This window comes from Martes martes (assembly GCF_963455335.1).
Source record: "Martes martes genome assembly, contig: SUPER_16_unloc_1, whole genome shotgun sequence".
NCBI classification, from domain to species: Eukaryota; Metazoa; Chordata; class Mammalia; order Carnivora; family Mustelidae; genus Martes; species Martes martes.
In genome coordinates this window covers 141,921-156,032 of record NW_027666705.1, presented here as the reverse complement: position 1 = coordinate 156,032, position 14,112 = coordinate 141,921, and the positions used below count along the sequence as shown (strand labels likewise).

At 53.8% G+C, this 14,112-nt stretch overlaps 1 protein-coding gene and 1 long non-coding RNA gene across 2 annotated transcripts in view; one reads left to right on the top strand and one right to left on the bottom strand.

Moving 5' to 3' along the window:
* Positions 1 to 1,111: 1,111 nt before the first annotated feature.
* Positions 1,112 to 1,769, bottom strand: LOC308357790. The gene is made up of 2 exons (XR_013968244.1): positions 1,630 to 1,769; positions 1,112 to 1,385 (listed from the first exon to the last, which is right to left on the bottom strand). It is a non-coding gene; the product is annotated as an uncharacterized lncRNA (long non-coding RNA).
* A 575-nt stretch (positions 1,770 to 2,344) lies between these two features.
* LOC308357791 (heparan sulfate glucosamine 3-O-sulfotransferase 3B1) overlaps positions 2,345 to 14,112 on the top strand; it is a 34,699-nt gene continuing 22,931 nt past the window's right edge. Inside the window, exon 1 of the mRNA XM_080831667.1 lies at positions 2,345 to 3,059. Within this exon, the coding sequence (XP_080687793.1) occupies positions 2,506 to 3,059 (554 nt within the window). The 5' untranslated portion in view covers positions 2,345 to 2,505. The remainder of the gene's footprint in view (positions 3,060 to 14,112) is intronic.

Here is a 14,112-nt window from a genome sequence, read left to right as displayed (position 1 = left end):
CCCCTCAACAATAGGAACTCATTAAAGACACACCCTTTGGAGACACTATTTCCTTCTTTCATTTCCAAAATGAACGGGTCGGGCTAGTGCTCAGAAACGCATTCTCGTGTTTTCGGAGTTTAAATAAGTTAAAAATTAACTAATGAAATCTAAAATTGAGGGCGAATAAGCCACTTCTGCATAACAAATACAACATCCCAGCGGCAGAGGTAAAGAAAAGCTAGAAAGAAATCCCCCTGCGAACAGAGAAGACGCAGAACCCTCTATGTAGATTATTGCCCCCTCAGCAGTTTTGTAGAAAAGTGTCCTGGGCGCAAGGTAGTTGCGACGCGCGGGGCATAGCCGGGGCGCGTCGGTCCCACGGTGGCCTCTGGGTTACCTGAACCCTCTCGGGTCATCGCTGTCTCCCATTGGCACTTTTTCGAAGCAGAGGTGCGCGCTATGAGGGCAGGCTGGCTTTTTCAGTGTGCTCCAGACAGAGGGGAATTGGCCCCGGGGTAGGGCTGCGGGGACTCGGGACACTTGGGGACATTTACTGAGAAGCGAAGGCTAGTCTCGGACAGCGGGCAGAAGGGCAAGGGCTCAGGTCGGTTCGTGCAGGCTGGCTCGGACAGGGAAATGCAGCGTGGGCGGCGGCTCTCAGTGAGTCACCCCAGGGGGCGACACTCAGCCCCGGGGCCCCCGCTGGGTCGGAATCGGAAGGAACATTCTGTCCCGGAAAGGCGCGAAGCCGGGCGTTGGAGGCCCCCTGGCCCCGCCGGAGCGGGGCTGCAGGCGCTGAAAACTTCCTGAGCGCTCCCGGAATGAACTTGAGCATCCCGAGCTTCTGAACCGCGAAGGCCGGGGCAACAGTGCGGGGGCAAGAGGCACCCCTCGCCCGCGCTTCCGCCGGGAGGGTTTACAGCTCCGCGGAAGCTTGGCTCCCCCGCCCCCAAGATTCCTTTGCAGAAACCTGGGGAGAGCAACTAACACTGGATTTTGACTTAAATAAGTGCAACTCAGCGATCAATCTGCTCCAAGTTGACTTTGACTTTAGAAGAAAAATTGGTGGGAAGGAAACGCCTGCCTGATCATTAGTGTAACAGGTCAGCAAACCGAACTGGCTCCTAGATGAAGGCGAATGCAGTGTTGGCTTTAATATGTATCCAGAAAAGGGGAGGCGAGAACATTGTCTTAAACCCCAACAAACATATCCGGACAGAACTTGATACACGTGACTTTCACACTCCCTTTCCACCACGAAGCGTTCTACCGGACTGTCTCTCACTTAACATCTTCCTTCGCTCCTCCGGCCTTTCCCGGCGGTCTGGGAAGGTAGGGAAGCTTTTTCCCGAAGACAGTTTACACCGATCTCGGTTAACCCGCAGCCCGAAAGAGATCAACCCCTGGCAAGGAATAAGAAGGAAAAACTTAAACAAACAAACAAAAAAAAAGTGGAAAGCCATTTACAGACTTTCCACTTTAAACTTCCTAAACCGGTGCCTGTCCCGGAAGCCCCCGCCCCCTCCGAGTCCCCGGCGTGGGATGGTCGGGTCTGGGGGCTTGCAGGCGTCTCTGGCCTGACTCTCTCTCTTCCACCCCCTTCCTTCCCAGTGCACAACACACACACACACACACACACACACACACCCATAAGCCCGCCAGCGAAACATCTGGATCTGGGCTCAAGTCTCCGACACAAGGGCAACGACACGCCAAGACTGGCTCCTGGGGAGAGCGCGCGGAAATGCGCGCGGGAGCGCGAGCGCACCACAGCACCCCTCGGCGGGACGAGACCTCTCCCGGCGCTCTGTCAATCCAGCATCCTTGCGACCATCTGCTCCTGTCACCAGCCCCTGGCTCCGCCCCCACCGAGTCCGCCCCGTAGCCCGCAGCCAATAGCAACCTCCGACCTCTCTCCACCGCCCCAAACCCTTTCCACACCCCCACGTTCCGGGAGCCGGTTGGCTGCTGAACGCTCAGCGGAGCGCCTGGAGTCGCAGGGCGTTCCGGGTTTCCGATAGGCGGAGCGGCCCGTCACTCTGGAAGGCCGGGCCCGCCCTCCCCACCTCGGTCTCTGGCTCTCTTCCTGCGCAGTTCTTCGCAGCCTCCGCGGGGAAGTGCCGGGGCTGCTCCCCGGGCTCAGTGGGCAGGCCGGCGAGAAGGCAGCCCCGGCGAGCGGCCGCGCCGGGTACGCGGGCCGGAGGGAGCAGGGGTGCGGCGTTCTCTTGCTCGAGCAGGAGCAGCCCCTCGGCCAGCAGTTGCCGCCACCCCGACTTTCGTTCCAGTTGAGGCTCCTCCCGGGCAACATGTCAAAAGCCGCCACCGCTACAGCTGCCGCCGCCACCTGGGGAAGAGTAGCAGCAGCGGCGGCGGCGGCGGCAACGGCGGCAGCGGGCGCGCGGGGGCAATAAACCGAACCCCGCGGGCGTCCTGCGGGCCAGGGAACCCTCTCCGCGCTCACAGCTCCGGCGGGCCCCGCGCCATGTGCTGAGCCATGTCCCTCGCCGCGCCCCCGGGCTGCGCATGGGGCAGCGCCTGAGCGGCGGCCGATCCTGCCTCGATGTCCCCGGCCGGCTCCTGCCGCAGCCGCCACCGTCCCCGCCACCGGTGAGGAGGAAGCTCGCGCTGCTCTTCGCCATGCTCTGCGTCTGGCTCTACATGTTCCTGTACTCGTGCGCCGGCTCGTGCGCCGCCGCGCCGGGGCTGCTGCTGCTGGGCTCGGGGTCCCGCGCCGCCCACGCCCCGCCAGCCCTGGCCCCGGGTCCCGATGGGACTGCCCCCAGGCTGCCGTTCCAGGCGGCGCCGGCCACCCCGCCGGCTGCGGGCAAGGAGCCGGCCGAGGGCGCCGCGAGCCAGGAGGAGCAGAGTCCCGAGACGCCAGACTCCCCCAGCTCCATCTCCAGCTTCTTTAGTGGATCCGGGAGCAAGCAGCTGCCGCAGGCCATCATCATCGGCGTGAAGAAGGGCGGCACGCGGGCGCTGCTCGAGTTCCTGCGCGTGCACCCCGATGTGCGCGCCGTGGGCGCCGAGCCCCACTTCTTCGACCGCAGCTACGACAAGGGTCTCGCCTGGTACCGGTGAGTTTCCCTACCGCGGCCGGGGCTAAGGACCGGGGAGGCAGAAGCGGCAGAAGCGGGAGACGTGGCATGTGCTGGGAAAGTGACAGGGGTATAGCCGCCGACCACCGGGCGCGGGGAGGGGCAGGCAGGAATAACGCACGGCGTCCGGAATCCCGCCCCAGCGTGGTACGGGGTGCGTGCGGCTTCGCTCTCTCCACAACGCAGAGAAACTTCTCGAGGAGCTGTGGCGACCCCGTAGCCCACGGTGCCCTTAGAATTAGTCAAAGAAGGGGGCTAGCCACTGGGATGGCGCTCAGGCAAGGGCACAGCCCTCTCGCTATGGCCGTTTCGCAAACGAATCGATCCAGTGTGGCTCGTATTTAGTATTTTCTCTCGGAGCCCCGGGACGTTCTGCGCCCAGTCGGTCACGGTCTCCACCCTAGACCAACTCCTGCAGCAGCTTCTGCACCCCAGATGGGGATGGGGGTGGGAGAGACGGCATCTGTAAACTTTTTTCCTACAGTCCTCCTCCTTGCTGGAACCCGAAGAGGGTCAGACCCGCCTGGCTGGCGGGCAACTTGGGCTCGGGAGGATGAGCTGGGCGGGTGGCCCGGCGCCGCCTCCGCCTGGCCCACGGGCGGACGGGCTGACGGGCGGGCGGCGCGGAGCGTGGAGCGGTGCTGGTCCCTGTCGGGCAAAGGCGCGCACTGCAGCCGGCTGGAGCGGCGCGCAGCTTTGAAGGCTCCAGGGCGCCTCGGGCTCAGCTCGCTGGTTTCCTCCTCCTGGGCCTGGGTGCCTGGAGAGCGCGGGTAGGGACCCCGTGTCCGCGGGCCCTGTACACGTCGGGGCCCCAGGAATGTAAGGGGCTCATTGGTTGGGAAATGTGCGTTGCTCCAGGATCGGGGCTTCCGGGAACTCGCTTTTCGGGTGGGGGTTCCAAAAGGACAGTGGCCCTCAGGGTCATTCATAATCACGACCTCTGCCCAACGCTTTCCAAAGCTACCGACCTTTGGGGTGAGCTTCTGGGTTGACCGAGCTTCCGGTGGGGCCCGGATGGGCAAGGGGGTCCACACTCCGGCCTTCGGAAACTTAGTCGCCACCCAGGGGACCCGGCCAACGGGCCCCCACCCATTCTCTCTGGCCATCAACCCCAACCCTCCCAAGTAGGGCTCCATCAAGTCCCCGGCAGGCACCTTCCGGGCCCGAGCTGCTCGGGACTTCGGGAAACAAAAGAGAAAAGTCGAACCGAACCCCATTCCCTCTCCCATCCCCCTTTTTAGGCCCCGGGGGAGATAAAAGGGGGCTGACCCAGCGGATTAAAATCGCTCTCTTCCCAGCCTCGCCCTCTCCCTCCCTTTTGTCCTTAATGTTTTTATTATTGTCAGGAGTTGCCTATGTCTCGAGGCTTATCCAGCCGTGACAGTCACGCTTCCCACCGTTCCCGGGCCGTGGACACCGGCTGTTTAAGAATGGGGGCTCGGGAGTCCCGACGTCTGGATTGGCGTCCGGGCTCTGGCCGCTTGCTGGAGGCGCCGAGCCTCAGTGCTCCTGTCCGTGCAGTGGGGATCCTGTGGTTCGCACCCGGCGGGGAGGAGTGCGCCAGTGCGCTCGGGTGCCTGGCTGGCACGTGGGGGCCTCTCCGATTGTGACCAGGGCCACCGAGGGCATTGTTGTTACTATTTCTCCTTTCTCTCACCTCTTCCACCCGGATGAGGGTCCTGGGGGCCGGGGTGGCAGGCTATAAGGCGCGCCCTTCCAGGGGGAATCCACCAGGGGCCAGAGGCAGCCGGGGCTGTTCGTAGATGAGAAAACTAGGGGCTGGGTTGGGAGGAACCGGCAGGGGAGAGCGCGGGATCCGTCAAGTCAGGCGGTCGTAGAAGCACCTGGGGCAGGCTGTGGAAATCCCCACAGGAGGATTCACGACAGCTCTTAGGCGGCCGCGCTCCACCTGCTACGTTCCTGTGGATTGACTCAAAACTGCTGAATAAAGAAAGAAGCCGCCCTGGAAAGCCTCGCCGCGCGCCTGCAGCGCGGAGCGCAGCCGGGGAGCTTCGGGCGGGACCCGGCGCCCGCGGGCCGCCCTGCGAGCGGCTGCGCCCGGCGGCTGCACTTCGGGGAGGCGGGAGGCTCGTGGTCTTCTCTAGTCATCCCCCACCCACCCACCCAGGCGGAGGGGCCGTACCGAAGGGGCGAGGAGGCCTAGGGCCGGCGGCGCTCACCCCGCGGACCGGGGGACGGGAGGGGCAAACCGGACGCCAGCAGCTCGCCCCACGCGCCGCGATCCCGGGCTACTCCAACGGCGCCCGGCGGGACCGCGGGCTTAGCGGATGTTTTTCAGGGACCGGGAAAAAAGTCTTCCAAAATACCATCTGCTTACTTAATTTTTTAATTGATTTAGAATATTCTGGATGTCTGGGCCAACGTGTGGACTCAATTATTTTGAAGGCAGCCGTTTTAACTTGGAGCAGACCCCACCGGGAAGGGATACGCCTGTCCCAGAACGCTTTTCCGAAAATCCAGCGCTCGCCCTGGCTGGAGCTGTCTGGGCTCAGCCCAAGCCTAGCTGCTCGCGGGGAGGTGTGCGCTCCAGTGTAGCTCCCGCTGCGTCCGCACGGTCAGGCCGCAGACTGGAGCAGAGAATAAATAATAATTAACCGGCGAGCGTTGCAGTTCGGAAACGGGGTTAAAACAAGTCCTCAGAACCAGAACAGAGGAGAGAGGGGAGACATTTTGGAGGCATTTAGACATTCTGGAGGCATTAAGAAACTACGGGCACGGATGGCTGAATCCGATAGGCAGGCTGACAGTCTGCTGGAGAAGAGGGCTTGGCTGTGTCTGAGCAAGTCGTTAAGTGGTTTAATTCGTGGGTACACGGTCCTGCTAAGTAAACCGTAAACCCAGGGCCTGGGCGCATTTGCATCAAGTCTTACAGCTTGTTCGTAGCTCTTAACACTTGGCATCAGGAGACACGATCGGCCGGAACAGAGAGGGGATTGGGGTGGGATCGGAGCCTCCCGGGGTGGAGACAGGGAGCTGACCTTGCCACCGGCCAGGAATCACACGCTTTTCGGCTGCCTTACCTGCTACAAAAATCTGAGGTGCTAATGGGTGTGGTTCATCTGCCCGCACCCGACTTTGTTTAGTCTGGGACTAAGACGCGTGTGGGTTTTGTTTTTTTGTTGTTGTTTTTTGTTTTTTCCCAGTTCATTATCCAGCTCGCTTTTTCTTTCTCTGATCAGGCCTCCCAAACTTAACAGGTGTTTAAAGAACCCCACGGCGTAGCCCTTCCCTTCTGTGTCATGGTTGTGAAGGTGTTGGAAAAATAGAGAGCACTGGTTCAGGAGACCCTCACATAGGCCAAGCCTGGAGAAAGCACCCACCCCTTATATATAGGCCCTGAATATGGGTTTAACCTTTGAATTTAAAATGAAATATGTACCTTCTTTAATCGGTTTCTTTTTTTGATTTGGCTTAAGTGTGGTAGATTTTCATGAATTTGAATGACCCCGGTTTGGGAATTAAGTTAGCTAGATAGTGTGTGATTTTTTATTATTTTTTTAATATAAAGAAATGTGCCTTAGGATAGTGGCAGAACTCCTTCCCCCACCTTGACTCTTCTTTCCATTTTTGGCTGTACAAAATAAGCTGACACTTCAGTGCTGTGGCCACATTAAAAAAAAAAGTGTAGTGTGTGGGTGGTTTAATGATGTTGATAGCTAACACTTACTGAATGTTTTCCCTATGTGCCAGGCACTGTTTCAAGTTTTACAGGATTAGCAAATTTAATCCTCATTACAGCCCTGTGAAGTAGGTACTTTTACAGGCAAAGAAACACAGGCACAGAGAGGTTAAGCAACTGGCCCAAGAACTCACAGCCGGAAAGTGGCAAGGCTGATCTATAGCTACCCAGGTCGTCCTGATCCAGAGGTCACGCTGTGCTGTGCTGCCTCGCTTAAAGTGACCCAAGCATGATGTTGGTCACATCTGAGGAGTTGAAAATGGGGTTTGGTTTGAAAGAGTTTTCGTTTTCTGTTTGTACCTCCCGCGACCTTGGTCTGGATTGCTCATTTTGTCAATTTTAAGAGGATCCGCTCCAGAAGAGGCCAGCTACTCCATCCAGAGGTGATTGATAACTAGAGTAAGGATAATGACATCACTACAGAAGTTTAATTTCTCTGCTGCATAGGACAGTTGGAGTCAATGGAGTCATTAAAATGACAAAAATATCACTCAAATATAAAGGCAGAGAAAACATAGGGAGTGTCCCTACTGAGAGCCGATTTATTCTTTACCATTTGCCTTTTTTAAGGCTGGGGAGGTATGTGGAGAGGACATAGGGTTAACTAAGATGTTCCAGAACTACTTGGAATGAATTTATTCATTGAAAAAAAAAAATACAGTGCCCCAAATCAACACTGAAAACGTGTACTCATTAACCAGAAGATAGTTGTAACTAACACTTGGAGCAGATTTCTTTAGAAGTAAATTCTAAAAGCCAATCATTTCAGAAATCTCTCTTGAAAGCCAATCACTGAAAGTAGTAACTTTTCCTGCGTTTTCAATTTAACAAATGCTGAGAAAACTAATGTCTCACGTGTTTTCCCTCGGCTGGTTCTGAAAACCTGGTGGCAAGGACTGCTTCTGTCTTTACCAAGGGAAATTTAAGATCCGATCTGATTGGAGATAATCCTTTTTGAAGTAATTTGCACTTTCTCAGTCCTGGAGTTTAAACCAAATATGCAACTCACTTCAATCTGTTGGGTGAAGATCAAAAAATCTGCATTTATATGCAACAATTTGAAATACAAGCCATCATGTTACAAAGCTGTCAAGATTTATTAGCAAGACAGTGTAGCATGTGTTGAACTCTGGTTTTAATTAGGCACCTAAATTAGACCATAAAATGGTTGATTAATCTTTTACAAGTTGAGGGGAAAATATAACATAAATTAACCTAATCATAAGTGTTTTCACAGATGTTCTGAGTTAATAAAATAGTCAATATCTAATAGCAACCTATTTGTTTTAGATAAATAAAATGCTTAAATTATGAAATAAATTACCCTTAGCTTTCAAGTGATACAGCATTAATGAACAGGTCTCTAAAAAATTAGCCCATGTCTTAAAAAATATTTGTCGACGTAAGATACTAGAATTAGGAATTAAATGTTGACTAAACGAGATTTTGCCTTTTTAAAGTAGCCATGAGTATTAAAAGCTTATAATTTAATATAGACTAATACTTATAAAGACAGTATTCCATCTAAAGTTGCTGTGTCACAGCCATTTTTCTAGTTTGGTGTTTTGTTTTCGTTTGAAGAAAGGCTTTTTGAGATCTAGAAAAATCAGTACGTCACAAAACTTCATTCCAAGTACGTATGCTGGTTTACCTTTTTGTTAAAACATGTTGTAGGCTCTAAGGTTTTCTGATTGCAGAAATTGACCCTTTTAATCGCTTACATTATTTAGAATTAAAAGCGTACCAGGAATTTAAAAAAAAAAACACCACCACCACAACCCCACCAGCCAGCTAGTGTTATGAATCAGGGTACTGGCATTTATTTCGAGCTTCAGAACTGAAATACGTGACCAAGATTGCTTGCTGACTGCTCTGTCAGGAGTTTCTCAATACTTTATGTCCTCACTCTATGAACATGGAAATTACGTTGATTGACAGAAACACAAAATGTCTACTCCAAAGGCAGAACATAATGAGCATTTCTTTTGCTGTGAATAGAGTTAGTTTCCAAATAGGGCGCTACCTCTCTCATTTAACAGTGGCTGATTTCAGACAGTAAGGGAAATTTCAGTCCTGGGCTGTTGGGATAGTCAGGAATCCCAGCAAAATGAATTCCCGAAGTATGTGGCATATTTTCAAGGGTAATGAATACAATATGCTGCCTACCTCAAATGAAAACATTTACCATGACCGAAAAGAAATGAGATACTGATATCTTTGAAAGCTACTTGTAAGTAGAGCATGAAGCTTTTTCTAATACTTAGAACATTACCTTGTTAGAAATCCCCTATTGCTCTCAAACTACCAAACTAAAACTAACACCAAATAAAACTTAACGTTAGCGTAGATCGGTATTTTTTCTCCCCTGAATTTAGACTTGGGAGCAACGACCAGGCTGATTACGTGATAATAAATAATTTTCATTGCAGCCAAGAGGCATGTGTTAAGATACTGCTAATGCCAATAAAATCCCCCATTAATTTTCTTTTCGCATAGGTAGGTTATTAATTTCCTTCATATCTTTATCTGAAATTCCTTAAATAGGTATTTTTGTGACTTGAAACATATTAAAAATAGCGTAAGTTACTGAGTCATTCAAAAAACGTGACCTCATTGCATCATGGGTTCACAGACTTTGCTCTCCTCCCCAAAAAGAGCTGCTTTTAAAAACTGTGACTGTGGATCTGGTTAGAGAGGGACTACCAGAGGGGAATTTGTTTTCTACTCCCATTGTAAAAGTACATATTTAAAAAAAAAAGTATGGATGTACATACATATGTTCACTGTGACTTTAAGTCGATACATTTGTTCTGGAACAGATAAGCTCTTGGGATAAAATACTTCTCTTCTAAATATAGCAAATATGTTAAAAGAAGACTCTGCTTTAACTTCAAGTCGGTTGTATTTCAGCCCACGCTAGGCTATTTCTTGCCAAGGGCTCAGTACTTTTAAACACTTTTGACTAGAGTGTGAATGATTACGTGTGCGTTCATCGAGCAACTGGGGGGCTTAGGATTCAGAATCCCCGTCCCCCCCGCCCCCCCCCGTCTCCCCCAAATCTCTGTCCCACGGTCCTCAGCATGGTTACACTTGCTCAGAAGCCTGTACAATGCTGAAAGATGGTTCTGGGCAGTGTGACGCTTGGGGCAACAAATGGGAGAATGGGGGAAAAAAAGGGGAAGACAAGTGAGAAGCAGCAGATTTCCAAAGCACGCGCTTGACTGAATGGCTGAGGGGCCGGAGGGAAGGGTCTGGTGGTGACAGAAGCGTCCAACATGTCCCCACACAGGCCCCCGGCGCGGCCACGTGTCCGTCCCTTTCGGGGAGCCGGAGGAGCGCTCGCCTGGACCTGGCGCCCCGGAAGGTGGCCGAGCGCGCGGCCAGTGGCCGAGAAAATGGCTCCGCGGCTGGGATCAGTCAGCACGGTCCCTGCGTCGCGTGGGATCACTGCATCTGGTCCAGGACCGCTGAGCCCCGGAGACAGATGGCGGGGCTTCCCGGGGCGGGGGCGGGGCCGGGGCCGGCGGCCGGGCGGGGGCTGCCCCTGCGCCCCCGGGTCGCCGCCTGCAGCCACGTGACTAGCCCGAGCGCCGGGCTCCGGCCTCACCTGTTGGCAAGTCCCGCCTGGCGAGGCGGCCTGCGCCCGCGGGGGGGCGGTGCGGGGGGCCGGCCCCGCGCTGATTGGTCAGGGAGGTTTCCAGGAGACCAATGGCGTTCCGCCTGCGCGACGGCCCCGCCCAGAAGGGGCTGGCGGAGCCGGGGCGGGCAGGCTTTCCCCTCTGCCCCGCAACCTTCGGGTGGAGTTAAGCTGGTGCTGCGGTGGGCGGCCCAGGCTGATGGGTTTATTCTCCCCCTTTCTTTCTCTTTGAGAAATTTCCGCCTGCCTTCTGCAGGGGAGGTGTGTCTCCTCGAAATGCTGCCTCCGCCGGGTAGAGTTGGGGGCAGGGTCGGCCTCGCCCTCCCTGAGTCCCTGGCCGTTGGGGTGCGGGCCGGAATGAATGAGTTCTTGGAGTCCGGCAAGGAAACCCTCTTTTAACGGGTGTGGAGGGAGGGGGACATGGCTCGCGAGGAGGTGAATCCGTGGAGTCCGTTTTCAGCAAGCACGTGTTTTCGCTTTCATTCTTCCCCGCCCCTCGCCCTTTTCTGTCTGGGGGGAGGCCCGCAGCTCCTGGGTTCACTCGCTGCTGTGACGGCTGCCTGGGATGCCAGCGGATTCAGTGGACACCCCACACTAGCTTTAGTTCCGTGAATGGGGCCCGTTAAGTGTCAGGATGAAGACAAAAAGTGGAAACGGCCTCTGGTGGGGAGGAGAGGAGGGAAAAGGAAACGACAGATCAGACGGATGACTCTCAGACCCCCTTCTGATTCCTGGACTGAGACCAGGTGGCTCGCCACCCCCACTCCCACCTCCCCCAACACTTTCGCCACCGCTCCCCACGCTCCCCACGAGGGCTCACACTCCCAGGTCGCCCTCCTTCCAGCAGCACCCCCACCTCGTGCTCTCAGTCCAGCAGCTGCCCCCTACCCACAGGGGGTTGAAATGGCTCCCCTTGGGCAACCCCGGAGTGCCCTTCTTCAGTGGAAGGTGAAATGACAGCCGTTTTACATTGTGCACTGGGATGTCTGCTGTGGATGTGGATGAGACACCTTTGGGGGGGGGAGGGGATTTTTTTGCAAAGGTCCAGGTGACGACTTGTCTTAAAAAGGCCAGGAACTCACATAGCACAGTGCCCTTGGCTGCAGGCGAGCTGGAAAAAATGCAGGATTTGGGTCTTCTGTCTGTTAAACTAGTCTCCCTGGGGAGAAGACACACTAAGACAATTAGAGAACAGGTTTTCACCCCCAGACCACTCCTGGTGCCTTCCCCCAGCTGAAAGGCCTCTCCCCGCCTCTGCTCACTTTCTAAGGTTGGAAGCTAGTCCTGGCTCAGCTCAGCCATTCCTCTTGCAGTGCTGTTCCTGGGGTCCCTGGTGCCCTCCAGGCTGATTGTTACAGAGTCTCCAGACACTCAGCATATGCTTGGGCTGCCAGTTAACGCAGATACACAAAGAAGTAAACATCCTGTTCCCAGCCCTGAGCTTTTATCAAAGCCCCAAGTGGGTGCGTGGGTGTGTGGGGGAGGGGTGGGCACAGAGAGTACGTTTCGGGAGCTGATCACTACTTTGTTACTGACTTGAAACGCTCAAAGGGAGCAAGTGAAGGGTGACCATTTTAAGTCTCTCTTTCTGCAGTGAATAATAAATACACTCTTACAAATCATGCTGACCTGTTTTCTTCACCTAACAAGAATTTACTGAGCACTTACTTTTAAGAGAAATATAGAGACTTTATATTTTAAAAAATTTTAGGATCACAGCAAAATGGAGCAGAAAGAGAGTTCCCGTTCGCCATGTCCTCCCACACGCCCAGTCTCCCCCACGGTGACCAGAACGGTCAGTTTGTTACCGCTGATGAATCCACGGCACCCGGCATCCTCATTCAAAGCCTGTAGCTTACACAGGGACTTACACAGTTTGCAACATTGCTTTTGATGTTGCACGTTTTATGAGTTTTGACAAACGTATAACGACATGCATCTGTCTTTGTAATGTCCTACGGAATAATACCACTGCCCTAAAAAAATACCCTGCTTAAGCCCTTTTTTTTTTTAAATCAGGTGCTGTGCTGGGCAGCAGCTGAAGTACTCAGGAAGTACAAGAGACACAAACTTGTCCTTGAGAGGCCTGTGTTAGTCCGTGAACTTTAAAAAAAAAAAAAAATCCACAGGCTCAGAGACTTTGCAGAGCAATTGAAGCACCAATTTGAAAAAAAAATCACGAGTCCAATTCTAAAAACCCTTTGAAGGAAGGAAGATATCACAGGAAGCCTGTGATAAAATAGTGCAAATTAAGAAATGTGATTTTGCATTTTATGTTCCAGGAGCTCTCTGAAGAGAGCTAAGGAGATAAGGAGAGGGAATGTCAGTTACTATGTGATGCAATAGGGGAAAAAAAAAAGCTCAGCCTTAGTGAGTGAGAGCCTGTTGTGTGCTGGGAGTGATGTTTCCTGTGTGATTTCCCCCACACTGTGGAGGAGGAAAGGGAAGCTTTTGGAGATTGCCTAAGGTCATACAGCTGGATCTGTAGGTGGCTCAGCCCCTTGAACCCACAGCCTCCCAGGGGCCCTGCAAACGCCATGTCTTGGAGCTCCCATGCATGGCTGAAATCCGACCTGGTGTTCCTTCTGGACCAGGGCAAGCTGTCTCTTCCACTGTTTCTTCTCCCTGCCCCAAGCTTCAGACTTCTCCACGTAAACCTATGCCCAGGGTTTTATTTTTCCTTCTCTCTCTGTCCCCGTGCCTACTTTTCCTTCTGCTGCCCACACCCACTGCTCAGCCTCGTCTCGGCTGGAAGGACATCTGCGTTGATGGGTGGCACTCTGTATGTTTGTCACGGGTGCACCCAGCATCCCTTTTCACCCTCTTCCCAGCCCCCCAAGCCCCCAGCTCGGACTCCAGAGGTCAGATCTGTGTATTAGATGCTGCTTTTCGGGACCCCGGCCTCCTTCCGTTTTTCCATTTACCAACCTGTTCTCCTTCACCTGTTCCTCGAAGCTGCCCGCAGCCCTCCCACCCCCCACCACGCTGCCCCCATTCTGTCCCCAGGATCACCCGGAAACTCTCCCTCCCTATGGACTTCTGCTTCCCCTCTGCGTTTTGTGACACCCTAACCATCATTGTCCCTGTCAGTGGAGACATCCTGCTTTGTCCTGTCCCCAGCAGCCGTGCAGGAGAAGGTCTCCCCCATAGAGCAGACTTGGCCCACGCTGAGTTTATGTCCTTCTCCAAGAGCTTGGCTCCTACCCTGCTGCTCATTAGCTGTTGGGGTCGCCTCCGCTTACCCGTGCCAAGACCCGCTGTGCACACGGGAACTCTGGACGGCATCTTCTTCCTTCAAGCACCCGTTCACAGAACTCCTTCCACACAGGTGGAAACTCCAGAGAGATCGTGGCACCTGTAGGATTACCCTTTGCTTCAGTATTCCTTCTCAACCTGGCCTGATTTGGTACTTCTCCAAGACTTCCCTCCAACACTTCCGAGAAGTGGGGCATTCTTTCTTTCGTGCGTTCTTTGAAGAAGATCCCAGGCACCGTGTTATTTTTTCTATAAATCTGGCTTTTTTCATTGCTGTTGTTGAGATTCTGATTTCACGTACCCATGAGAAAGTGTAGGAAGCAGATAAGAATTCCGGAAGCCACTGCCGTGCTCCCTTCTAGTCCCTGTCCCAAGGATAACAACTGTCCTCTTACGTTTCACCACCCCTCAGACTAGTTTTGCCTGTTGTTGAACTTAAT